Source organism: Siphateles boraxobius, unplaced genomic scaffold (genome assembly GCF_051911475.1).
Source record: "Siphateles boraxobius isolate OS27281-9 unplaced genomic scaffold, OSU_SipBor_1 67, whole genome shotgun sequence".
In the NCBI taxonomy this organism is placed as follows: domain Eukaryota; kingdom Metazoa; phylum Chordata; class Actinopteri; order Cypriniformes; family Leuciscidae; genus Siphateles; species Siphateles boraxobius.
In genome coordinates, this window is record NW_027509194.1 from 45,343 (window position 1) to 72,500 (window position 27,158).

A 27,158-nucleotide genomic window follows, 5' to 3' on the forward strand; every position below is an offset into this window, starting at 1 on the left:
AGTCAGAACTGCGGTTTATAAAGTCAGAATTGCCAGTTATAAAGTCAGAATTGCCAGTTATAAAGTCAGAATTGCCAGTTATAAAGTCAGAATTGCGTGGTATAAAGTCAGAATTGCGTGGTATAAAGTCAGAATTGCGTGGTATAAAGTCAGAATTGCGTGTTATAAAGTCAGAACTGCGTGATATAAAGTCAGAATTGCGTGATATAAAGTCGCATTTGCCAATTATAAAGTCAGAATTGCGTGATATAAAGTCGCATTTGCCAATTATAAAGTCAGAATTGCGTGATATAAAGTCAGAATTGCCAGTTATAAAGTCAGAATTGCGTGATATAAAGTCAGAATTGCCAGTTATAAAGTCAGAATTGCGTGATATAAAGTCAGAATTGCGTGATATAAAGTAGCAATTGCCAGTTATAAAGTCAGAATTGCGTGATATAAAGTCGCAATTGCCAGTTGTAAAGTCAGAACTGCGTGATATAAAGTCGCAATTGCCAGTTGTAAAGTCAGAATTGCGCGATATAAAGTCAGAATTGTGTGGTATAAAGTCAGAATTGTGTGGTATAAAGTCAGAATTGTGTGTTATAAAGTCAAAACTACGTGATATAAAGTCACAATTGCCAGTTGTAAAGTCAGAATTGCGCGATATAAAGTCAGAATTGTGTGGTATAAAGTCAGAATTGTGTGGTATAAAGTCAGAATTGTGTGTTATAAAGGCAGAACTGCGTGATATAAAGTCAGAACTGCCTGATATAAAGTCAGAATTGCGTGGTATATAGTCAGAATTGTGTGTTATAAAGTCAAAACTACGTGATATAAAGTCACAATTGCTTGTTATAAAGTCAGAATTGCTTGTTATAAAGTCAGAATTGCGTGGTATATAGTCAGAATTGCGTGATATATAGTCAGAACTGCGTGATATAAAGCCGCAATTGCGTGGTATAAAGTCAGAATTCCAAGATATAAAGTCACAATTTTGTTATAAAGTCAGAATTCTGAGTTTATTTCTTGCAATTGTGTTTATTTCTGACAACTGCGACTTTATATCACGCAATTCATAGATAATTGCAATTACCTTTTTTATTTTTTATTCTGTGGCGGAAACAAACTTCCATGGTTATTTGCTTTGACAAACTGATCAAAAGTTGATTTTCGATTAGTCCAATATATAAAAGGCAGTTTAAATAAGAGTGTTGCAGTTGCGCTGCTGGTGGCGATCACTAACGCTGATCTTCTTCTGTAGGTCGTTAAGCTCTGCCGCGAGTGTCTGCAGAAGCAGGATCCGCTGTTCGTAGACACAAACCTGCACCTGCTGCGCGTCCTCAGCATCGCTAGCGAGACGCTGTCCTTCCAGCAGCAGTTCCTAGATGCGGCCGGATACGCACAGCGCGCGGTGGAGGGATACGCGTGAGTCTGTGTGCTAAATCATGCTAGCAACCTGTTAAAGCATTCTAGAACTGTGCTAAATCTTGCTAGCAACATTTTAGAACTGTACTAAATCATTCTAGACACATGCTAGAACTGTATTAAATCATGCTAGCCACAAGCTAGAACCGTACTAAATCATGCTAGCCACATGCTAGAACCGTACTACTAGCAACATGCTACAACTGTACTAAATCATGCAGGCCACATGCTAGAACTGTATTAAATCACGCTTGCCACATGCTAGAACCGTACTAAATCATGCTAGCCACATGCTAGAACTGTATTAAATCATGCTAGCCACATGCTAGAACCGTACTGCTAGCAACATGCTAGAACTGTACTAAATCATGCAAGCTACATGCTAGAACTGTATTAAATCATGCAAGCCACATGCTAGAACTGTACTAAATCATGCAAGCTACATGCTAGAACTGTATTAAATCATGCTAGCCACATGCTGGAACCGTACTAAATCATGCTAGCCACATGCTAGAACCGTACTGCTAGCAAAATGCTAGAACTGTACTAAATCATGCAAGCTACATGCTAGAACTGTATTAAATCATGCTAGCCACAAGCTAGAACCATACTAAATCATGCTAGCCACATGCTAGAACCGTACTACTAGCAACATGCTAGAACTGTACTAAATCATGCAAGCCACATGCTAGAACTGTATTAAATCATGCTTGCCACATGCTAGAACCGTACTAAATCATGCTAGCCACATGCTAGAACCGTACTAAATCATGCTAGCCACATGCTAGAACCGTACTGCTAGCAACATGCTAGAACTGTACTAAATCATGCAAGCTACATGCTAGAACTGTATTAAATCATGCTAGCCACATGCTAGAACCGTACTTAATCATCCTAGGCACATGCTAGAACCGTACTGCTAGCAACATGCTACAACTGTACTAAATCATGCAAGCCACATGCTAGAACTGTATTAAATCATGCTAGCCACATGCTAGAACCGTACTAAATCATGCTAGCCACATGCTAGAACCGTACTGCTAGCAACATGCTACAACTGTACTAAATCATGCAAGCCACATGCTAGAACTGTATTAAATCATGCTTGCCACATGCTAGAACCGTACTAAATCATGCTAGCCACATGCTAGAACCGTACTACTAGCAACATGCTACAACTGTACTAAATCATGCAGGCCACATGCTAGAACTGTATTAAATCACGCTTGCCACATGCTAGAACCGTACTAAATCATGCTAGCCACATGCTAGAACTGTATTAAATCATGCTAGCCACATGCTAGAACCGTACTGCTAGCAACATGCTAGAACTGTACTAAATCATGCAAGCTACATGCTAGAACTGTATTAAATCATGCAAGCCACATGCTAGAACTGTACTAAATCATGCAAGCTACATGCTAGAACTGTATTAAATCATGCTAGCCACATGCTGGAACCGTACTAAATCATGCTAGCCACATGCTAGAACCGTACTGCTAGCAAAATGCTAGAACTGTACTAAATCATGCTAGACACATGCTAGAACTGTATTAAATCATGCTAGCCACAAGCTAGAACCATACTAAATCATGCTAGCCACATGCTAGAACCGTACTACTAGCAACATGCTAGAACTGTACTAAATCATGCAAGCCACATGCTAGAACTGTATTAAATCATGCTTGCCACATGCTAGAACCGTACTAAATCATGCTAGCCACATGCTAGAACCGTACTAAATCATGCTAGCCACATGCTAGAACCGTACTGCTAGCAACATGCTAGAACTGTACTAAATCATGCAAGCTACATGCTAGAACTGTATTAAATCATGCTAGCCACATGCTAGAACCGTACTTAATCATCCTAGGCACATGCTAGAACCGTACTGCTAGCAACATGCTACAACTGTACTAAATCATGCAAGCCACATGCTAGAACTGTATTAAATCATGCTAGCCACATGCTAGAACCGTACTAAATCATGCTAGCCACATGCTAGAACCGTACTGCTAGCAACATGCTACAACTGTACTAAATCATGCAAGCCACATGCTAGAACTGTATTAAATCATGCTAGCCACATGCTAGAACCGTACTAAATCATGCTAGCCACATGCTAGAACCGTACTGCCAGCAAAATGCTAGAACTGTACTAAATCATGCAAGCCACATGCTAGAACTGTATTAAATCATGCTAGCCACATGCTAGAACCGTACTGCTAGCCACATGCTAGAACCGTACTAAATCATCACGTAATTTTTTTTCCAAAACCCCATCAGCGGAAATCCCGCCCTGCAGCCAATTTCATTGGATTAAGTTACAGTGACGGGTAGATTTAGGGATCAGTGTTTGGTGTAGGCAATTAGTACAGTGAATGACATGACCAATGAAAACTTTAGAATCGGCTGCAGGGTGGGATTTCCACTGAAGGGGTTTGGGGGAAAAAAACCATGCAAGCCACATGTTAGAACCGTACTAAATCATGCTAGCTACATGCTACAACTGGTAAAGACATGCTATCAATGTTTTAAATCATAAAAGAAACATGCTAGCAGTGTGTGCTAAATCATGCTAGGACATGGTAATCATGTTAGCAAACATGTTAAGTCATGCTAGCAAAGTGCCAATTCATAAAACATGTCTGTTACGTGTTGAATTGTGTTAAAACATTCTAGTAACTTGCTAAAACATGGTAGCAACATGTTAAAACATGCACAACATTTTATCTTTAAACTTTTAATAGTTATTTCAAACTTTCAGTTGTGGTAAAGCCCAGCCCTGACCTCTTTCCATCCAGTGAAATCCAGCAATCTGTTGATTTACTGTAAATCTCTTTAATTCTGATCACCTGTGCTCAGTCAGACAATCATTCGCCTGTTCCTGGTCTTAGGAAGCTTTACCATCCCAATAACGCCCAGCTGGGCATGGCCATCATGAGGGCGGGCGTCACACACTGGCACGCAGGGCTGATCGAGGCCGCTCACGGGCTAATCTGTCGCGCATACGCTATCCTCCTGATCTCACATGGAGCTCATCATCCCATCACCAAAGACCTGGAGGTAAAACACCAGCTGCACTGGTGGCTGATGTGTACCAGATGTGTGCCAGATGTTGAATGTTACCGTGGCGAAAGTCAGTGTCCCAGACAGCAACATAGTGTTGGCCAAGATCCGGACCACATCTGGGCTGTGTGAAATCCATGTGTGCCAGATGTGTGCCAGATATGTGCCAGATGTGTGCCAGATGTTGAATGTTACCGTGGGGAAAGTCAGTGTCCCAGACAGCAACATAGTGTTGGCCAAGATCCGGACCACATCTGGGCTGTGTGAAATCCTTGTGTGCCAGATGTGTGCCAGATGTGTGCCAGATGTGTGCCGGATCTGGGCTGACACTATGTTGCTGTCTGGGGTGTTCCTCCTGTAACAGAGTTGACCTTTTGACCTTGATGAGGCCGATATCAATGAAATACTGATGATGATGATGATGATGACAACGACGACCTTAAGACATAAAGTGTCACTTAAATATGATGTCAGGAAGATAATAGCATTATTTTATTTTTATAATAATAAAAAAGATTTTGAGGACAGTTACACTGTATTGAGACAGTTGAGAAATAATAATAATATTTTTACAGTTTTCAACAATAATTGTCATTGTTGAACCCTTGCTCTTATTATGTTTCTGATTTCTCAGTTTCGTCATTATCTTTTGCAAATAATTTATTTTATATGTTTTGAGACAGTTTGTTTTAAGAAGTTTCAAAGAGTCAGTAAAAGAGTAAATTAAAAGTTACAACTTTTTTATTTAAGTAGGCATCTATTTTAGTTTGTGTTGCTTTTAAATTTCAACTTTTAGATATTTTTCCAAACATGTTTTAATGTCAAATTTAAATAAAAAAAAATTGGGCATTTTTTCCTATTTTTTTTTGTATTAATACATAACCTCACTGTATTAATTTATAATGTATCACTATTGCGTGACATTTGTGTCAATAATCGTCAAGCACAGGTGACTTCGCGTAGTGGGAGGGCCCCCAAATCAAATCCTGCTTAAGGCCCCCAAGAGGCTCGGGCCGGCTCTGACTGTAGACAGCGAAAGCATGACATTTTAATATCAATTAATGCAAAATGTTGGTACCATTTGAACACAATTCATCATTTTACAGTTTATTGTAATGATATTCCAGTGAATGAAAACATTATTTTTAAGGCAAGACTACTAGATATCGCCATTTCCCCAGTTGATTAATCACAGAATATTAAGACATTACATTTTGTAATCCACAGATGCAAATAAAGTGCAATCAAATATTTAAATGTGTATTTTAGATTTTTTCTTTCCTCTTGTCTGATGTTATAGAAGCAAAATAGACCTTAAAACTGAGCTGTGCATGAAAAAAACATTCAGAATTAATGTTAATTAATGCAGAATTAAATCTATCAAAGTTGAGTAAGTCACACACACAAATGACACTTCCCTGAGAGTCATTGTGGGTTGAGAAAGATTTGATGTTGGGTTTGTGAGAGTTTGTTTGCATTGTGAGCTTGGATGATGTGAAATGTGTGTTTTCAGGCGATGCGCACGCAGACAGAGATGGAGCTTCGTCTGTTTAAAGAGAACGAGTTCGTCTATCAACACATGAGGGAAGCTGTTCTCTCAAGCAAACCTCTGATGAGCATCGCTGGAGAACAAGTGCAAATCAAAGCCGCTTCATAAACCTGATCTACGCAAGAATCTGCACTCTAATAAAGGCATTTTCAACAGATCACATGGTGGAGATTTGATTCAATCTAGTCCCGAAAATCACCAACATTTGCCATTCACAAACAAACACTGCAAAAAATGCTTTTCTTACTCAGTATTTTTATCTTGTTTTCAGTCAAAATATAAAAAAAAATATTAAATCAAGATGCATTTACTAAAGTTGTAAAATACCATACGATATTATGTCTTTTTTTCTGGGGAAATCAAAATTAAGTGAGTTTTTGCTTTAAACAAGCAAAATTATCTGCCAATGGGGTCAGAAAAATAATCCTGTTTCTGTTTGAATTAAGATTATTTTTCTCACCCCATTGGCAGATAATGTTGTTTTTAAGCAACAAATCACTTAATTTTGATATATTTCCCCAGAAAACAAGACATAATATCTAATGGCATTTTACTCGTTTAGTAAATGCATATTGATTTATTAAATTTTTGATATTTGGACTGGAATCAAGACAAAAATACTAAAAGGAGTTTTGCAGTGCTCTAGTGAGCCGATCAGGAGATTCGCTTGCTGATCCTCTTGTACACGATTCCACCGAAGCTGAGAGTCTGAAAGCACACGACACAGGTTTCATAAAAGCGTCAGTATGAGGATGATGATGATCAGTGTTGGGTGTAAGTCATTACAAGTAACTTGAGTTATGTAATCAGATTACTTTTTAAAAAAAGTAACGCTAGTTTTTTGACAGCTCTTTTGTCTCCATGTTGAGAGAAATAAAGTGAGGAGGTGTGTGTGTGTGTGTGTGTGTGTGTGTGTGTGTGTGTGTGTGTGTGTGTGTGTGTGTGTGTGTGTGTGTGTGTGTGTGTGTGTGTGTGTGTGTGTGTGTGTGTGTGTGTGTGTGTGTGTGTGTGTGTGTGTGTGTGTGTACGCTGTGTAAACGTGATGGTTATTTAGTTCAAGACTAAATGTGAGCAGGCATTTACTCATCTCACTTGCACGAAAACATTCAGTATTCCTCAAAATGAATAAAAACTGCCAAATGCAATCTCAGAATTTTAAGCAATCTTTTATAATTAACTATATTAAATTACACAAATATACTTTATGTATTTAATCTTACTTTATTAACCCATGCCTTTGCTGCTGACTTTCAATTATCTAATTCAACTATACTAATAAGTGAAAATTAGTTTAGATTAAATTTGGAAATAAGAGTGTTGGACTTCCTTCTCCTGAATCCTATTGTTTACATTTACATTTATTCATTTAGCTGACACTTTTATCCAAAGCGACTTACAATTGCTATATTTAAGAGGTCGCACGCCTCTGGAGCAACTAGGGGTTAAGTGTCTTGCTCAGGGACACATTGGTGTCTCACAATGGATTCAAACCCGGGTCTCTCACACCAAAGGCATGTGTCTTATCCACTGCACCATCACCACCTAGAGTACAGTGTTCTTTATTGTTCTTTATTCCAGAATGGGAAAGGTTAGTTTGAGCGGCACCCTCTACTGTACACCATTGTACTCTACCTCTACTGTACTCTACCTCTACTGTACTCTACCTCTACTGTACACGACTGTACTCTACCTCTACTTTACTCTGCCTCTACTGTAGTCTACCTCTACTTTACTCTACCTCTACTGTACTCTACTGTACACTACTGTACTCTACCTCTACTGTACTCTACTGTACACTACTGTACTCTACCTCTACTGTACACGACTATACTCTACCTCTACTTTACTCTACCTCTACTGTACTCTACTGTACACTACTGTACTCTACCTCTACTGTACTCTACTGTACACTACTGTACTCTACCTCTACTTTACTCTACCTCTACTGTACTCTACTGTACACCATTGTACTCTACCTCTACTTTACTCTACCTCTACTGTACTCTACTGTACACTACTGTACTCTACCTCTACTTTACTCTACCTCTACTGTACTCTACTGTACACTACTGTACTCTACCTCTACTGTACTCTACTGTACACTACTGTACTCTACCTCTACTGTACACGACTATACTCTACCTCTACTTTACTCTACCTCTACTGTACTCTACTGTACACTACTGTACTCTACCTCTACTGTACACGACTGTGCTCTACCTCTACTGTACACGACTGTACTCTACCTCTACTGTACTCTACCTCTACTGTACTCTACCTCTACTGTACACGACTGTACTCTACCTCTACTGTACTCTACCTCTACTGTACTCTATCTCTACTGTACTCTACCTCTACTGTACTCTACTGTACTCTACCTCTACTGTACTCTATCTCTACTGTACTCTACCTCTACTGTACTCTACTGTACTCTACCTCTACTGTACTCTACCTCTACTGTACTCTACCTCTACTGTACTCTATCTCTACTGTACTCTACCTCTACTGTACTCTATCTCTACTGTACTCTACCTCTACTGTACTCTACCTCTACTGTACTCTACCTCTACTGTACTCTATCTCTACTGTACTCTACCTCTACTGTACTCTATCTCTACTGTACTCTATCTCTACTGTACTCTACTGTACTCTACCTCTATTGTACACGACTGTACTCTACCTCTATTGTATACGACTGTACTCTACCTCTACTGTACTCTACCTCTACTGTACTCTATCTCTACTGTACTCTACCTCTACTGTACTCTATCTCTACTGTACTCTACTGTACTCTACCTCTACTGTACTCTACCTCTACTGTACTCTATCTCTACTGTACTCTACTGTACTCTACCTCTACTGTACTCTACCTCTACTGTACTCTATCTCTACTGTACTCTACCTCTACTGTACTCTACCTCTACTGTACTCTACTGTACTCTATCTCTACTGTACTCTACTGTACTCTACCTCTACTGTACTCTACTGTACACTACTGTACTCTATCTCTACTGTACACGACTGTACTCTACCTCTATTTTACTCTACCTCTACTGTACTCTACTGTACACTGCTGTACTCTATCTCTACTGTACTCTACTGTACTCTACCTCTACTTTACTCTACCTCTACTGTACTCTACTGTACACTACTGTACTCTATCTCTACTGTACACGACTGTACTCTACCTCTACTTTACTCTACCTCTACTGTACTCTACTGTACACTACTGTACTCTACCTCTACTGTACACGACTGTGCTCTACCTCTACTGTACACGACTGTACTCTACCTCTACTGTACTCTATCTCTACTGTACGCTACCTCTACTGTACTCTATCTCTACTGTACTCTACCTCTACTGTACTCTATCTCTACTGTACTCTACCTCTACTGTACTCTACCTCTACTGTACTCTACTGTACTCTATCTCTACTGTACTCTACTGTACTCTACCTCTACTGTACTCTACCTCTACTGTACTCTACTGTACTCTATCTCTACTGTACTCTATCTCTACTGTACTCTACCTCTACTGTACTCTACCTCTACTGTACTCTATCTCTACTTTACTCTACCTCTACTGTACTCTACCTCTACTGTACTCTACCTCTACTGTACTCTATCTCTACTTACTCTACTGTACTCTACTGTACACTACTGTACTCTACCTCTACTGTACTCTACCTCTACTGTACACGGCTGTACTCTACCTCTACTGTACACGACTGTACTCTACCTCTACTGTACTCTACCTCTACTGTACTCTACCTCTGCTGTACTCTACTGTACACTACTGTACTCTACCTCTACTGTACTCTACTGTACACTACTGTACTCTACCTCTGCTGTACTCTACCTCTACTGTACACGGCTGTACTCTACCTCTACTGTACACGACTGTACTCTACCTCTACTGTACTCTACCTCTACTGTACTCTACCTCTACTGTACTCTACTGTACACTACTGTACTCTACCTCTACTGTACTCTACTGTACACTACTGTACTCTACCTCTACTGTACTCTACCTCTACTGTACACGGCTGTACTCTACCTCTACTGTACACGACTGTACTCTACCTCTACTTTACTCTACCTCTACTGTACTCTACTGTACACTACTGTACTCTACCTCTATTGTACACGACTGTACTCTACCTCCACTGTACTCTACCTCTACTGTACTCTACCTCTACTGTACTCTACTGTACTCTATCTCTACTGTACTCTACTGTACACTACTGTACTCTACCTCTATTGTACACGACTGTACTCTACCTCCACTGTACTCTACCTCTACTGTACTCTACCTCTACTGTACTCTATCTCTACTGTACTCTATCTCTACTGTACTCTACCTCTACTGTACTCTACTGTACTCTATCTCTACTGTACTCTACTTTACTCTACCTCTACTGTACTCTATCTCTACTGTACTCTATCTCTACTGTACTCTACCTCTATTGTACACGACTGTACTCTACCTCTACTGTACTCTATCTCTACTGTACTCTATCTCTACTGTACTCTATCTCTACTGTACTCTACTGTACTCTATCTCTACTGTACTCTACTGTACTCTACCTCTACTGTACTCTATCTCTACTGTACTCTACTGTACTCTGCCTCTACTGTACTCTATCTCTACTGTACTCTATCTCTACTGTACTCTATTGCAGTGGTTCCCAAACTGTGGTGCGCGGACCACTAGTGGTCCGTGAGGGTAGTGCAGGTGGTCCGTGGAAAGGCAAAATAAAATATAAAATAATATTTTTTACCTTCATTTTACCAGGAATCCCCATAAAAAAATAAAAAGTAAAAAGAATATGTAGGCCTCTATTGATATAAAATTTAAATTAAATTGTCTGGTTATTGTGTGATTACTAAAATAGGCTAGTGGTGCTCGGCCGTGACGTTCAAGTTCAGTGCCGTTAGACCACAACATGGATCGGTGGATAGCAACAGGTTCTCTGAAGAGGAAAGCGGCAGAGGCAAATATTTTGTCATTATATAAAATATTTGTCTGATTATAATTTCACCAGCAGTAATTCTGAATTGCCTCCACCAAACAGGTAAATAGGAAATAAGCAAATCAGAATACTGCACACCAAAACAGCAGTATGCGCGCACGCGTGAAACGATAGTGTTTCTTCTTGGTGCGTATCTTTTACTGGGGTCTCCAACACGTCGCTCGATTGGAGGTAGCACATCAAGGGGCCGTTCATATATCGTGTCTTTTGCGCTCTCAAGTTCATTATTTCATGTAGGCGCGCGGCAAGTGGGCTCATAATTGAAGTGACGCACTCATTTTTTTAGGCGCAGCGATATGAAAACACCTCAACTTTTCATAATGCCGCAAACGCACCGCAGTTCATGTGACAAAAACAAACAAATCAGCTTCATCCTTTCCGTAAACATTGAAAGCTCAGTCAATGAAGAATGTAAGAATGCACGTGCACCCAAACACTACGTGTGTTTTTCTCTTCTCCGTAAATAAATCTTGTAGCAGAGCTACAGCAAGCGTTTTTCGGTGGTGGAAATCTATTAGCTACTAAGCACAACTAAGCTGTGGAGAGCGCGCATAGCAATGACAGACGGCACGGGAAAATCGGACCGAATTTTACTATTAGCTAATAATAAAAGTTAAGCTAATGTGCATCGATGTAAATGTCAAGTAATTTATCTTTTTTTGACTCATTCTTTTTATAAAAATGATTTAAAGGCTGAAATATGTGAGGTTTATCTTTTTATAAAACCTTTTTTTGTTAAAACTTTATTTGAATTTAATTTTACTATATGTGCCTATAGGGGTGGCAGGGGTTGGCGGCAATGTAAGTATCTGGATATTTGCCGCGGGGCGAGGGCTTCGATTACCTCTCTCTTTTTTGACCATACATGTTTGCATCCCTGAAATGAACCTGATTATGCCCTCGGGCGCTTGAGTAAATAAAAAAATTAAATATGTGGCAGCCGTTGTGTGCAGTAAACTTTCTTTTAACAAGCTGTTGTACTGATGTGATGACCAGTTATAGTTTTAATGTTAGTAAGCCTATTTAGAGGTGCGGATTAATTCAGGAAGGACTGTGTGTAGATATATTTTATTATGTGTATTATGAGGTGGTCCGTGAAAATTCTTGATTACAAATAGTGGTCCAGACACACAAAAAATTTGAAAACCCCTGCTCTATTGTACACTACCTCTACTGTACTCTATCTCTACTGTACTCTACCTCTACTGTACTCTACCTCTACTGTACTCTACCTCTACTGTACTCTATCTCTACTGTACTCTACCTCTACTGTACTCTACCTCTACTGTACTCTACCTCTACTGTACTCTATCTCTACTGTACTCTACCTCTACTGTACTCTGCCTCTACTGTACTACTGTACTCTACCTCTACTGTACTCTATCTCTACTGTACTCTACCTCTACTGTACTCTATATCTACTGTACTCTACCTCTACTGTACTCTATCTCTACTGTACTCTACCTCTACTGTACTCTATCTCTACTGTACTCTACCTCTACTGTACTCTATCTCTACTGTACTCTACTGTACTCTACCTCTACTGTACTCTACTGTACTCTACTGTGCTGTACTCTATCTCTACTGTACTCTATCTCTACTGTACTCTATCTCTACTGTACTCTACCTCTACTGTACTCTATCTCTACTGTACTCTAGCTCTACTGTACTCTACTGTACTCTATCTCTACTGTACTCTACCTCTACTGTACTCTATCTCTACTGTACTCTACCTCTACTGTACTCTATCTCTACTGTACACTATCTCTACTGTACTCTATCTCTACTGTACTCTACCTCTACTGTACTCTATCTCTACTGTACTCTACCTCTACTGTACTCTACCTCTACTGTACTCTACCTCTACTGTACTCTATCTCTACTGTACTCTACCTCTACTGTACTCTATCTCTACTGTACACTATCTCTATTGTACTCTATCTCTACTGTACACTACCTCTACTGTACTCTATCTCTACTGTACACTATCTCTACTGTACTCTACCTCTACTGTACTCTATCTCTACTGTACTCTATCTCTACTGTACTCTACCTCTACTGTACTCTATCTCTACCGTACTCTACCTCTACTGTACTCTATCTCTACTGTACACTATCTCTACTGTACTCTATCTCTACTGTACTCTATCTCTACTGTACTCTACCTCTACTGTACTCTACCTCTATTGTACTCTATCTCTACTGTACTCTACCTCTACTGTAGTCTACCTCTACTGTACTCTACCTCTACTGTACTCTATCTCTACTGTACTCTACCTCTACTGTACTCTACCTCTACTGTACTCTACCTCCACTGTACTCTACCTCTACTGTACTCTATCTCTACTGTACACTACCTCTACTGTACACTACCTCTACTGTACTCTACTGTACTCTACCTCTACTGTACTCTACCTCTACTGTACTCTACCTCTACTGTACTCTATCTCTACTGTACTCTACTGTACTCTACCTCTACTGTGCTCTACTGTACTCTACCTCTACTGTACTCTACCTCTACTGTACTCTACCTCTACTGTACTCTATCTCTACTGTACTCTATCTTTACTGTACTCTATCTCTACTGTACACTACCTCTACTGTTCTCTACTGTACTCTACCTCTACTGTACTCTACTGTACTCTACTGTACTCTATCTCCACTGTACTCTATCTCTACTGTACTCTACTGTACTCTATCTCTACTGTACTCTATCTCTACTGTACTCTACCTCTACTGTACTCTATCTCTACTGTACTCTACCTCTACTGTACTCTATCTCTACTGTACTCTACTGTACTCTATCTCTACTGTACTCTATCTCTACTGTACTCTACTGTACTCTACTGTACTCTACTGTACTCTATCTCTACTGTAATCTATCTCTACTGTACTCGACTGTACTCTATCTCTACTGTACTCTACTGTACTCTATCTCTACTGTACTCTATCTCTACTGTACTCTATCTCTACTGTACTCTACTGTACTCTATCTCTCCTGTACTCTACTGTACTCTACCTCTACTGTACTCTATCTCTACTGTACTCTATCTCTATTGTACTCTACCTCTACTGTACTCTACCTCTACTGTAATCTACTGTACACTACCTCTACTTTACTCTACTGTACAGGAGTAAATATGCATTTCCTTCAGTCTGAGGATTATTAATTTCACTTTTGGTGTGAAAGGGCCTTAACATTTGCCAAAAATATAACTTTTTTTGATGTTATTAAAAAACAAACAAGCAAGCCTAGCCCAGGTTTGAAATAGTAACACAAAAGTAATGTGACACATTATTTTTCATAAAAAGTAACTAAGTAACGCAATTAGGTACTTTTTTAGGGAGTAACGCAATATTGTAATTCATTACTTTTAAAAGTAAATTTCCTCAACACTGATGATGATGATGAGTCCCCACTTACGTTACTGATAGTGTCTCCGTCCAGCTCAGTCACAGACTCAATCCCCTTCACGAACACCGTCAGCTTATTCCCATCCATGTGAACCACCGTCTGACACACACACACACACACACACACACACACACACACACACACACACACACACACACACACACACACACACACACACACACACACACACACACACACACACACACACACAAATCAGCAGATCTGTAACATCTCATCAATCACACAAAACCTGACACCCATGACAAAAATATGATTTCGTCTACTCAAATAATCAATCTACTCATGTTTCAACCCAAAGATAATCAATCTACTCAATATTATGCTCCAAAAATATCAATCTACTCATATTTTGCTCCGAAAATATGAATCAATCTACTCAATTAATCAATCTACTCATATTCCACCCCCCAAAAATTTTAATCAATCTACTCATATTTCACTCCAAAATATGAATCAACCTACTAATATTTCACTCTTAAAATATTAATCAATCTACTTATATTTTGGTCCAAAAATATAAATCAATCAACTCATATTTCGCTCCAAAAATATTAATTAATCTACTTGAATAATCAATCTACTCATATTTCACTCCAAAAATATAAATCAATATAAGTCAATCCGTTCAATTAATCAATCTACTCATATTGCACTCCAGACATATAAATCAATCTTCTCTATTTATTTATCTATTCACATTTTGGTCCAAAATATAATAATAATAATAATTTCTATGAATAATATTGTTTTATTCCGCAATGATGCATTAAACATTTCAGAGACAAGGCTTAAGGAGTCCCAGGCTTATGTTTGAGCTGTAAATGATGTCATTGTTTTGTCTCAAGATGCCCACTAGTACTGTTTTTTTAAGGCACATTTATAAAAGCTTAAATGTCCTAATTGAACCGAGGCCTAATCCTGGCTTAATCTAAACCCTGTCTGTGAAACCAGGCCTTGATTTTTCAGTGCCACTTTATATTAAGTGGCTTTAAATAACATGTACTTACATTGAAATTAATAATTTGGTAAAATTGACTTATTGTGTACATGCATGTTTTTACATTGTACTTATATTTTGAAAATAGCTGCATGTGTAATTAATGTATGTTGACTTATCAACACAATAAGTACATTATTTTTCGATGTAAGTACTTAAAGCCACTTCATATAAAGTGGGAATGTTTCTTTTTCTTTGGATCTGCTGATTTCCTTGACTGACTTTATCCTTCTCTCCAGTGAAGGTCTGGAGCTCACACTCTTCTCCCACAGTGAACGAGTACAGGATCACCTTCGTCCCCGCCGTCACCGTCACCTTGAAGTCGTTCCCGTCCTGATGGATCTCGGAGATGCTCTTCACATCTCTCCCTCTCTGGATCTCGTCCTACGGCAGTCCTGCAACAGCAGACTCACACACATCAGTGTCGAGCGCACGAGTAACAGCGATCATGTTCTGTTCTCCTGACAGTCTCACCGATGGTCTTCATGAAAGCCTCAAAGTTCTCGTGTGACTCCAGCTGATATTTCCCACTGAACGCCATCAGAAGCTGCACACATTTACATTACATTACATTACATTACATTTACATTACATTACATTTACATTACATTACATTACATTACATTACATTTACATTACATTACATTTACATTACATTACATTTACATTACATTATATTTACATTACATTACATTACATTACATTACATTACATTACATTACATTACATTTACATTACATTACATTACATTACATTACATTACATTACATTTACATCACATTACATTACATTACATTACATTTACATTACATTACATTACATTTACATTACATTACATTACATTACATTACATTACATTACATTTACATTACATTACATTTACATTACATTACATTACATTACATTTACATTACATTACATTTACATTACATTTACATTACATTACATTTACATTACATTTACATTTACATTACATTTACATTACATTTACATTACATTACATTTACATTACATTACATTTACATTACATTACATTACATTTACATTACATTTACATTACATTACATTTACATTACATTTACATTACATTACATTACATTACATTACATTACATTACATTTACATTACATTTACATTACATTACATTTACATTACATTACATTACATTACATTACATTTACATTACATTACATTTACATTACATTACATTTACATTACATTACATTACATTTACATCACATTACATTACATTACATTACATTACATTACATTTACATTACATTTACATTACATTACATTTACATTACATTACATTACATTACATTTACATTACATTACATTATATTACATTTACATTACATTACATTTACATTACATTTACATTACATTACATTATATTACATTTACATTACATTACATTACATTACATTACATTACATTACATTACATTTACATTACATTTACATTACATTACATTACATTACATTACATTTACATTACATTACATTATATTACATTTACATTACATTACATTTACATTACATTTACATTACATTTACATTACATTACATTACATCACATCACTTTACATTACATTTACATTACATTACATTACATTACATTACATTACATGACATTTACATTTACATTTACATTACATTACATTACATTACATTTACATCACATTACATTACATTACATTTACATTACATTACATTACATTACATTACATTACATTTACATTACATTACATTACATTACATTTACATCACATTACATTACATTACATTACATTACATTTACATTACATTACATTACATTACATTTACATTACATTACATTTACATTACATTACATTTACATTACATTTACATTACATTACATTACATTACATTACATTACATTTACATTACATTACATTACTTTACATTACTTTACATTACATTATATTACATTTACATTTACATTACATTTACATTTACATTTACATTTACATTTACTTTACATTTACATTTACATTTACTTTACATTTACATTTACATTTACATTTACATTTACATTTACATTACATTACTTTACATTACTTTCAATTACTTTACATTATATTACATTTACATTTACATTGCATTACATTACATTACATTACATTACATTACATTACATTACATTTACATTTACATTTACATTTACATTACATTTACATTGCATTACATTACATTACATTACATTACATTTACATTACATTACATTACATTACATTACATTACATTACATTTACATTACATTACATTACATTTACATTACATTTACATTGCATTACATTACATTACATTACATTACATTACATTATATTACATTTACATTTACATTTACATTACATTACATTTACATTACATTAACATAATCATTTTGCAGATGCTTTTATCCAAAGCGACTTACAAATGAGAGCAATAGAAGCAGTGAAACTTACAATAGGACAATATGCAAGTGTTGTGACTCTTCCCAGTTTACTGTAACTCATTTCTTTTTATATATATATAGAAAGAGAAGAGAAAACAAAGACAGACATCAGGAACTGATCGTTAGTAAAACACAAGATCATATTTCCATTAGCTGGTCTGTCTCGTGTGAGGACGAGGAAGCTTTAATTATTTAATTACGCTTGATCTTTTATTCCAGTCATCAGCAAAACATGTACAGTCAAAACAAAAAATTATTCAGACACCAGATATCATTTTTGATATGTTTTTACTAGTGTGTGCAGGACACTATAGATCATTTATGTAAGCGAGGAGAGCAAAATAAAGTAAACTGTGACATATTATACACAAATATTCTTCATACAGTGAATACCAGTAAAAAAATTGGGACTAAAAATGATTGGGACACTTTGAGCTGATCGTGTTTTGCTGAAGTGTTTTTTCTTTAATAACTAATGCAGCTTTTTACAGCACAGACTGAACAACATGAAGCATTGCTTGGTAACTGGTTGAGCTAAACTGGTATTATCTAATTGTGTAGTTAAATTTAACAGCTGACAGATATTCAACATAATTCATGTGTGAGAGTCTAACAGAAGGACGGACAAAACCTGTCAAATAACGGATATTCTTGTCATATTTTATTACCATTTTCTAAACTATAGTGTATAAACTGTGATAATGTGAGAAATGTTGAAGGTGTCTGAATAAATGTTGGTTTGACTGTATATTTCAACTTCAGCACAAATGAAAATCTTTTTATGACATCTGGGTTTTTATCACGTTAACATACAAGAACATTTCACTAACATTCCCCTTAATTTATGAAAATGTTACTTTTGAATGTTCAAACATTAAAAAAAAGTTCTTATCGTTATATGACCATTAAAGGAACATTCCACTGTATTATTCTTCAAACATTATGTAACGCTACTTTTGAATGTTTCTCTGAATGTTCTGGAATAGTAATATTTAAAACCGTTAGACTTACCGTGAATATTTCCTCCGATCGGCTCGAGGAGATCCGCAGAAATGCTGTTCTGGATCAACAAGCTGTTTTCTTACATCAGGCTTTAAACATATCAATGCACAATATGATTATATAAAGACAGATTATGATTAAGCTTCAGTGTGGAATAAATGTCCAAAGGTTACTCTGAAATAAAGACATTCACACAACTTTGATTAAACGCTGTGAACTTTTGATTAATCAGCTCTAAGAGTTTCAGAAAACAGTGAACTCCAGTAAATAAATAAAACGCAGAATACATATTATAAACCATTGCAGTTTTACAGAGTCTGATTCATAACTTTCATCAATCACTGCACTGTTTTGATATTTTTGTACTTTCACAAATAGTTTTTGACTTGTTTAAATTCAGTTGAAAAGAATATACATCAATACGCATTAAATGTAGGCTATATATATATTTTCCTGACCAATAACAGTGTGTTCATTTAAATGATTGATTGATTGATTGATTGATTGATTGTGAAGACTTACAAATAAAGGTTTCAGAAGGGTTTTTTTCTTGCAGTGATGCCACAGAAAAAACATTTGTTTCCTCATAAAACCTTTCAGTGATCAGTTCTTAAAAGAACAATTTTTTCTTAGTATGAAGAACATTTTAATATTCTATGCAATGGGAAGTTTCCATAGATTTAAAAGGATCTTCATAAAACCACCAATGCCAATAATGACCTTTGAAAAAAGTAGTCTAGTTTTAAAGGTTTATGTCTAAGCAGAAACTGTCTTTCAAAAATAAACCCGCCCCAAATAAAAGATAAAGTGTGACAACTAGCCCCGGTCTGCCGTACAAGCAAAACTGATACTATTAACATCCCAGCTATATTGTATTATTAATGAAATCCCTTTTTTGATTAAGCACTTTCCTGTCATTTCAATGTCAAAAATGTCATATTGGCTGAACCGAATTTAATAATTATATTTCTATATTATATATTATGTCATATGATCAGAGATCTGTAATCACTTCACTGTAAACATTGTCCTGACGTTCGTTGTTTAATAGAAGGATTCTTTGTAATTGAATAACGTTTTGTATTGATTGAGGCATGCTCGTATTCCATTCAAGCAAAATAAAAAATAAAAAACGTTCTCCTTGTAATCACAAACTAAAATAAAAATGTGATTGGTTTATTCTCCTAGGCGCTGTGTAGAGTAACACGAATCACGTGAGAGTGACGTCACCGTGCTTTTCACAGCATAATTTACACCCGAAAAAGGCCGCCTAATACTTTAACAATAATTATCTTGAAAATATATGGTAAATCTCAAAAGTAGTAAGAATTATTATTATTTAGACTAATTGCGTCCGATTCACCAAGTCCCGCCCGACGCTGACGGTTGCCAGATCCGCGGAACAAAACGAACAAAACTCAATGACCCTGTCCCACATATATCAAAACTACGCCCATTCCTAAAATACACATTTAATTGTCACTTTTATTCGTTATACACAACTTCAACTTTAAAATCACTATATAGTAGCCTAGTACTAGTAATCGTAAAACAGAATTTGTATTGACAAATTAGATCAAAGGAAGTTTCCTCCTTCACAAAACAAATAATCTAGCATAGTTTTATCATTGATATATAATTTAAAATGATTAAAGTAATAAAATACAAGAATTTCGTTTAAATAGAATAATTGCAATATGTCAGACAAACATTCAACCCGCGTAACTTCAGGAAATCCCACAGGAAAAACACAGACTTGGCAACCCTGAGTCCCTGACTGAGCAGAGCTGCAGTAAAACAGAGTTACTGTAGATTACACACTCGAACACTTCACTCAGTCTGTCAGGTATTGATTATTAACTTATACTACTTCAGTGTTCTTCTAATGTAATCGCTTTTTGGTGAAAACGTATGCTAACTGCTAAATGCATAAATAATGTAAATTAATACGAACGTGAATGTAAAGTCAGGAGTAAAAACAAACTGGAAACAGCTGCAGTAAATGAAAAAGAAGGATTAATTAAGTCAGCACAACTGACCTTTGATCTTCACATGAGAACTTATAAGATCATGGAATGATTTCTGCTTGTTTGGTTGTTTTTACAGTGTAAAACTTCTAATTACAGGAATATAATATACAATCTTAGACATTTCTGTAACTTCATACTTGATAACACAACATAAGATTATGAATAGAAAATAAAATTAGTTAATATAGACCAGGGTTGTTATAGTTAACTAAAAAAAAAATTTTGTTACTTGACTAAACATTAACTGAAATAAAATATATTTTTAAATAAATTATAATTATTTTATTCAAGCGAGTTGCAAAGGAAACATTTGAAATAAAAATGTATAAAAACTGTAGTCATATTAGGGGAAAAGGTAAATGCAAATAACAAAACTTTAATAAAACTTCAAATGAAAACAGAAAAGATATAAAACTTTCACTGTAATAGTATTTCAATGATACTAAAATAAATCTATCATATTGTTGGGTTATTATGCATGTTAAATGTGAACTAGTTCATGCCAAAAAGATAAGTTTGATTAAGTATGTAAGCTGTGTTTTTCAGTGTTTAGTGAGATTATTTTTTTAAATTTATAGCTAGTTGCCAAGGAAAAATTTGTAATAAAAAAATAATAAAAAATATAGACATAGTAGATAAAAAACGATCGCATGTTTAGCGTTCATGTAAACACTAAGTTCAGATTAATCAATTAGACTAAATTCAGTCAGATTGAAACAAAAGTTGTGCATGTGAATGTACTAAATGATACTAAAATCTCGTGTATTGTTGGGTTATGCTCGTGAACTAAGCTAGATTAAGTATGTAAGAAGTGTTGTGTCGGTATTGAGTGAGAGTAGTGCTATGAAACTGCACAGATGTGTGTGAGTCGTTGAATGCTTCACTCGACCCTCAGGATGCGTTACTGCAGCACGCGTGCCGGCGCTCGGGGCCGCAGCTTCAGAGACGCGCTGTTCTCCGGATACGCTCCCGACGGAGGAATGTTCATGCCGGAGAACATCCCGATACTGAGCGCTGACACTCTGAGGACCTGGAGGAGTCTGTCCTATCAGCAGCTCCTGTGTGAGATCTGCTGTCTCTATATCCCTGAGCAGGAGATCCCGAGAGCACATCTGCAGGGTGAGACCACACACACACACACACACACACACACACACACACACACACACACACACACACACACACACACACACACACACACACACACACACACACATCACATCAGCTCCTGTGTGAGATCTGCTGTCTCTATATCCCTGAGCAGGAGATCCCGAGAGCATATCTGCAGGGTGAGACCACACACACACACACACACACACACACACACACACACACACACACAACACCAGCTCCTGTGTGAGATCTGCTGTCTCTATATCCCTGAGCAGGAGATCCCGAGAGCACATCTGCAGGGTGAGACCACACACACACACACACACACACACACACACACACACACACACACACACACACACACACCAGCTCCTGTGTGAGATCTGCTGTCTCTATATCCCTGAGCAGGAGATCCCGAGAGCACATCTGCAGGGTGAGACCACACACACACACACACACACACACACACACACACACACATACACACACACACACACACACACACACATCAGCTCCTGTGTGAGATCTGCTGTCTCTATATCCCTGAGCAGGAGATCCCGAGAGCACATCTGCAGGGTGAGACCACACACACACACACACACACACACACATCAGCTCCTGTGTGAGATCTGCTGTCTCTATATCCCTGAGCAGGAGATCCCGAGAGCACATCTGCAGGGTGAGACCACACACACACACACACACACACACACACACACATACACACACACACACACACACACACACACACACACACACACACACACACACACCACACACACCACATCACATCACAGTAATAACAACAGTTGTTCAACAGTGTGCTGTACAACCATACTGAGGAAAGTGTATATAAATTATATAGACCGCAATGCAATGGAAAGTGGAAACATCAAAACGCTTCATTGGTTCTGAGACTTCAGGACAGGAATAAGCCTGTGCAAAAAGATACATATGCACGTGGCGAACAGGACGGCCGAGGGACGTGAGAGAACGGCGCGATTGCGAATGAGCAACACCTGTGAAGCACACCGGTCTCGCATCTCTCACGGAGGAGCGGAAGCATAAAGGAGGAGCGACGACGTTGATGATCGAGAGAGGAACAGGCCTGTGTTTTAGTTGTGTTTGGTTTTTGTATTTGTATTTTATTTTAGCCAGCAGTCGTCCGCGAGGGGCTACTGGCGGTATTTTGGTTTGTTTGTTTTATTTTAAATAAAGTTTATTGGATTGTTCGCCGGTTCCCGCCTCCTTCTTCCCTGAACATTGCTACAATGCATTTTATAGGGATGCCTCGATATGAACAATTTTGTATCGATAATTATTTATATTTGAAAGCCGATAAATTAGCCGATAAATCAAACATTTTGTATAATTTTTAACTAAATTCAATCATTTTGAGAGCCTGATTACAAAAAAAAATCTCTGAATTAAAAGCCATGACCCAAATACACAATGCAACACACAATGTAACACACAATGTAACACACAATGTAACACACAATGTTATGTAGCCTAAATGACAGACTTGCGCTGCACATGTTGCACTGAATTGGATTTTACTTTTTTTGTGATTTCAATCATATTTCAAGCAATTCAAAAGCATCATGTTGAACAGTGTGCATCTGAAGGAAACAATACATTATTTGTCGGCTTTAATTTATCAGCCAATTTTCTTATTGGGCCGATAACGATAACATTAAAAATGAAAGTCCCCCTGTAGTCAATCATTTTATCCCTTAAAACTGATACTTGATCACCAAAATTACATTTAAATGTATTTTCCTTAAAAATGCCATAAAATATCTTGAATGTAACTCGACACCCTTGCCTCATTTAGTATGCGTGGTTTTATGAATATGCTAATGAGCCCCGCCTCCATTCACTCACTCATCAGAGATCCACTCGTTGACGATCACACGTTGATCTGATTGGTTACAAGGTAGTTTGTGACGTCAGAAACACCAGCGATTTCAAAGCGTGTTTTTGAGACTGTCTTTGGTTCACTGCAGTTTTAAGGAGAAAATACTCAGCAATGCTGTCGACTTATGAATTTACACATGGTTTGTCTTAAAGCATATTAAAAACACCACATAGATATATAAACAACATTAAGCTTAGATTTAATTTCACCTTATGTTTCTGTCTCTCCAAACCTCTGGTCTGTCTCTCTGTAGAGCTCATTGCACAAGCGCTGTCGAGCTTCTCCGTACCGGATGCGGTGCGACTGGTTCATCTGAAGGATTCTCTCTCCATCCTGGAACTGTTCCACGGAGAGACTCTGGCGTTCAAGGATCTGGCCATGACCTGCACCGCTCAGTTCCTGCAGTACTTCTTACGCAGGGACCGCAAACGGGCCACAATACTTGTAGGTAAGGAGTAACGTCCGTCTCAGACACAGACAGCAACATAGTATCGGCCCAGATCCGGCCCACATCTGGGCTATGAGGAATCCATGTGTGGACCAACGGAATTTCTGAAATTCTGAATTTATCTCGCAATTCAGACTTTTTCCAGAAATCTGAGTTTAAATTTTTCAATTCTGACTTTTTTCCGGAATTCTGAGTTTAAGTCCTGTAATTCTGACTTTTTCCCCCCGAAATTCTGAATTTAAATCTCACAATTCTGACTTTTTTCTGGAATTCTGAGTTTAAATCTGGCAATTCTGACTTTTTCCAGAATTCTGAGTTTAAATCTGGCAATTCTGACTTTCTCCGGAATTCTGAGTTTAAATCTGCCAATTATGACTTTTTCCAGAATTCTGAGTTTAAATCTGGCAATTCTGACTTTCTCCGGAATTCTGAGTTTAAATCTGGCAATTCTGACTTTTTCCAGAATTCTGAGTTTAAATCTGGCAATTATGACTTTCTCCGGAATTCTGAGTTTAAATCTGGCAATTCTGACTTTTTCCAGAATTCTGAGTTTAAATCTGGCAATTCTGACTTTCTCCGGAATTCTGAGTTCAAATCTGGCAATTCTGACTTTTTCCAGAATTCTGAGTTTAAATCTGGCAATTCTGACTTTTTCCAGAATTCTGAGTTTAAATCTGGCAATTCTGACTTTTTCCAGAATTCTGAGTTTAAATCTCGCAATTATGACTTTCTCCGGAATTCTGAGTTTAAATCTGGCAATTCTGACTTTCTCCAGAATTCTGAGTTTAAATCTGGCAATTATGACTTTCTCCAGAATTCTGAGTTTAAATCTCGCAATTCTGACTTTCTCCGTAATTCTGAGTTTAAATCTGGCAATTCTGACTTTTTCCAGAATTCTGAGTTTAAATCTGGCAATTCTGACTTTTTCCAGAATTCTGAGTTTAAATCTGGCAATTCTGACTTTCTCCGGAATTCTGACTTTCTCCGGAATTCTGAGTTTAAATCTGGCAATTCTGACTTTCTCCGGAATTCTGAGTTTAAATCTGGCAATTATGACTTTCTCCGGAATTCTGAGTTTAAATCTGGCAATTATGACTTTTTCCAGAATTCTGAGTTTAAATCTCGCAATTATGACTTTCTCTGGAATTCTGAGTTTAAATCTGGCAATTCTGACTTTCTCCGGAATTCTGAGTTTAAATCTCGCAATTATGACTTTCTCCGGAATTCTGAGTTTAAATCTCGCAATTCTGACTTTCTCCGTAATTCTGAGTTTAAATCTGGCAATTCTGACTTTTTCCAGAATTCTGAGTTTAAATCTGGCAATTCTGACTTTTTCCAGAATTCTGAGTTTAAATCTGGCAATTCTGACTTTCTCCGGAATTCTGACTTTCTCCGGAATTCTGAGTTTAAATCTGGCAATTCTGACTTTCTCCGGAATTCTGAGTTTAAATCTGGCAATTATGACTTTCTCCGGAATTCTGAGTTTAAATCTGGCAATTATGACTTTTTCCAGAATTCTGAGTTTAAATCTCGCAATTATGACTTTCTCTGGAATTCTGAGTTTAAATCTGGCAATTCTGACTTTCTCCGGAATTCTGAGTTTAAATCTCGCAATTATGACTTTCTCCGGAATTCTGAGTTTAAATCTCGCAATTCTGACTTTTTCCAGAATTCTGAGTTTAAATCTGGCAATTATGACTTTCTCCGGAATTCAGAATTCAACACAATGAGATTGACCAATCAGAATCAATTATCCCAGACAGCGACATAGTGTCGGCCCAGATCCGGCCCACATCTGGTACACATGGATTCCTCACAACACTATGTTGCTGTAGGATAGTTGATTCTGATTGCGTTGACTCCTGAATCCTGGAAGAATGTGTCCTGTGTCCTGCGATGGAGATTCAGAGCTGATGTTCCTCCAGGAACGTCCGGCGACACGGGCGGCTCGGCCATCAGGAGCGTGTTGGGTCTCAGTGAAGTGGACATCCTGGTGGTGTTTCCCCGCGGACGGGTCAGCAGAGTCCAGGAGCTCCAGATGACCACCAGCGCCGCGGACAACGTCCATGTGTTCGCAGGTAAACGGGAAGCGCTACTGTGAAACCTTTACACAGCAGTTTTTGTGATATCAACTTCAAATTTGGAACTCAACTTGGTTAGACATGTTGCTTTTAATCAGCAAGGACACAGTACATTGATCAAAAGTGACAGTAAAGACATTTATTATGTTACAAAAGATTCTGTTTCAAATAAATACTGTTCTTTTTAACTTTACATTCATCAAAGAATCCTGAAAAATAAAATGTACGACGGTTTCCACAGAAATATGATGTTTTTTAACATTGATAATCATCATATTATTGATTTCTGAAGGATCATGTGACACTGAAGACTGGAGTAAACATAATGAAAATTCAGCTTTGATCACAGGAATAAATTACACTTTACTATATATTCACATAGAAAACTGTTGTAACAATATTTCACAATTTTTACTATACATTTGATCAAATATACACTACCAGTCAAAAGTTTTGGATCTGTAAGATATTTAATGTTTTTAAAAGAAGTCTCTTCTGCTCACCAAGGCTGCATTTATTTGATTAAAAATACACAAAAAAACAGTAATATTGTGAAATATTATTCCAATGTAAATCAGCTGTTTTCTATGTGAATATATAATAAAGTGTAAT

General features: G+C 37.1%; 2 protein-coding genes and 1 pseudogene across 4 annotated transcripts in view; 2 read left to right on the plus strand and 1 right to left on the minus strand.

Annotated features, from left to right (window-relative positions):
• LOC143722524 (histone-lysine N-methyltransferase SMYD1-like) overlaps positions 1-6,182 on the plus strand; it is a 30,064-nt gene extending 23,882 nt beyond the window's left edge. The window contains exons 9-11 of the mRNA XM_077213893.1: positions 1,244-1,407; positions 4,305-4,473; positions 5,990-6,182. Of these exons, the coding sequence (XP_077070008.1) occupies positions 1,244-1,407; positions 4,305-4,473; positions 5,990-6,133 (477 nt within the window). The 3' untranslated portion in view covers positions 6,134-6,182. The remainder of the gene's footprint in view (positions 1-1,243; positions 1,408-4,304; positions 4,474-5,989) is intronic.
• Positions 6,183-6,655: 473 nt separating this feature from the next.
• On the minus strand, positions 6,656-19,033 carry LOC143722526 (fatty acid binding protein 1-A, liver-like; annotated as a pseudogene). Its single transcript, XR_013196921.1, has 5 exons — positions 18,963-19,033; positions 15,966-16,038; positions 15,714-15,886; positions 14,483-14,572; positions 6,656-6,733 (listed from the first exon to the last, which is right to left on the minus strand). The product of XR_013196921.1 is annotated as a fatty acid binding protein 1-A, liver-like (transcript).
• A 1,687-nt stretch (positions 19,034-20,720) lies between these two features.
• thnsl2 (threonine synthase-like 2) overlaps positions 20,721-27,158 on the plus strand; it is a 13,352-nt gene continuing 6,914 nt past the window's right edge. Inside the window, exons 1-4 of one of the 2 annotated variants that reach the window (XM_077213894.1) lie at positions 20,721-20,799; positions 21,879-22,102; positions 24,271-24,465; positions 26,391-26,543. In XM_077213894.1, the coding sequence (XP_077070009.1) occupies positions 21,880-22,102; positions 24,271-24,465; positions 26,391-26,543 (571 nt within the window). In that variant the 5' untranslated portion in view covers positions 20,721-20,799; position 21,879. Of the gene's footprint in view, positions 20,800-21,878; positions 22,103-22,701; positions 22,776-24,270; positions 24,466-26,390; positions 26,544-27,158 lie in introns of those variants that run through there. The other variant, XM_077213895.1, reaches the window with a different exon arrangement.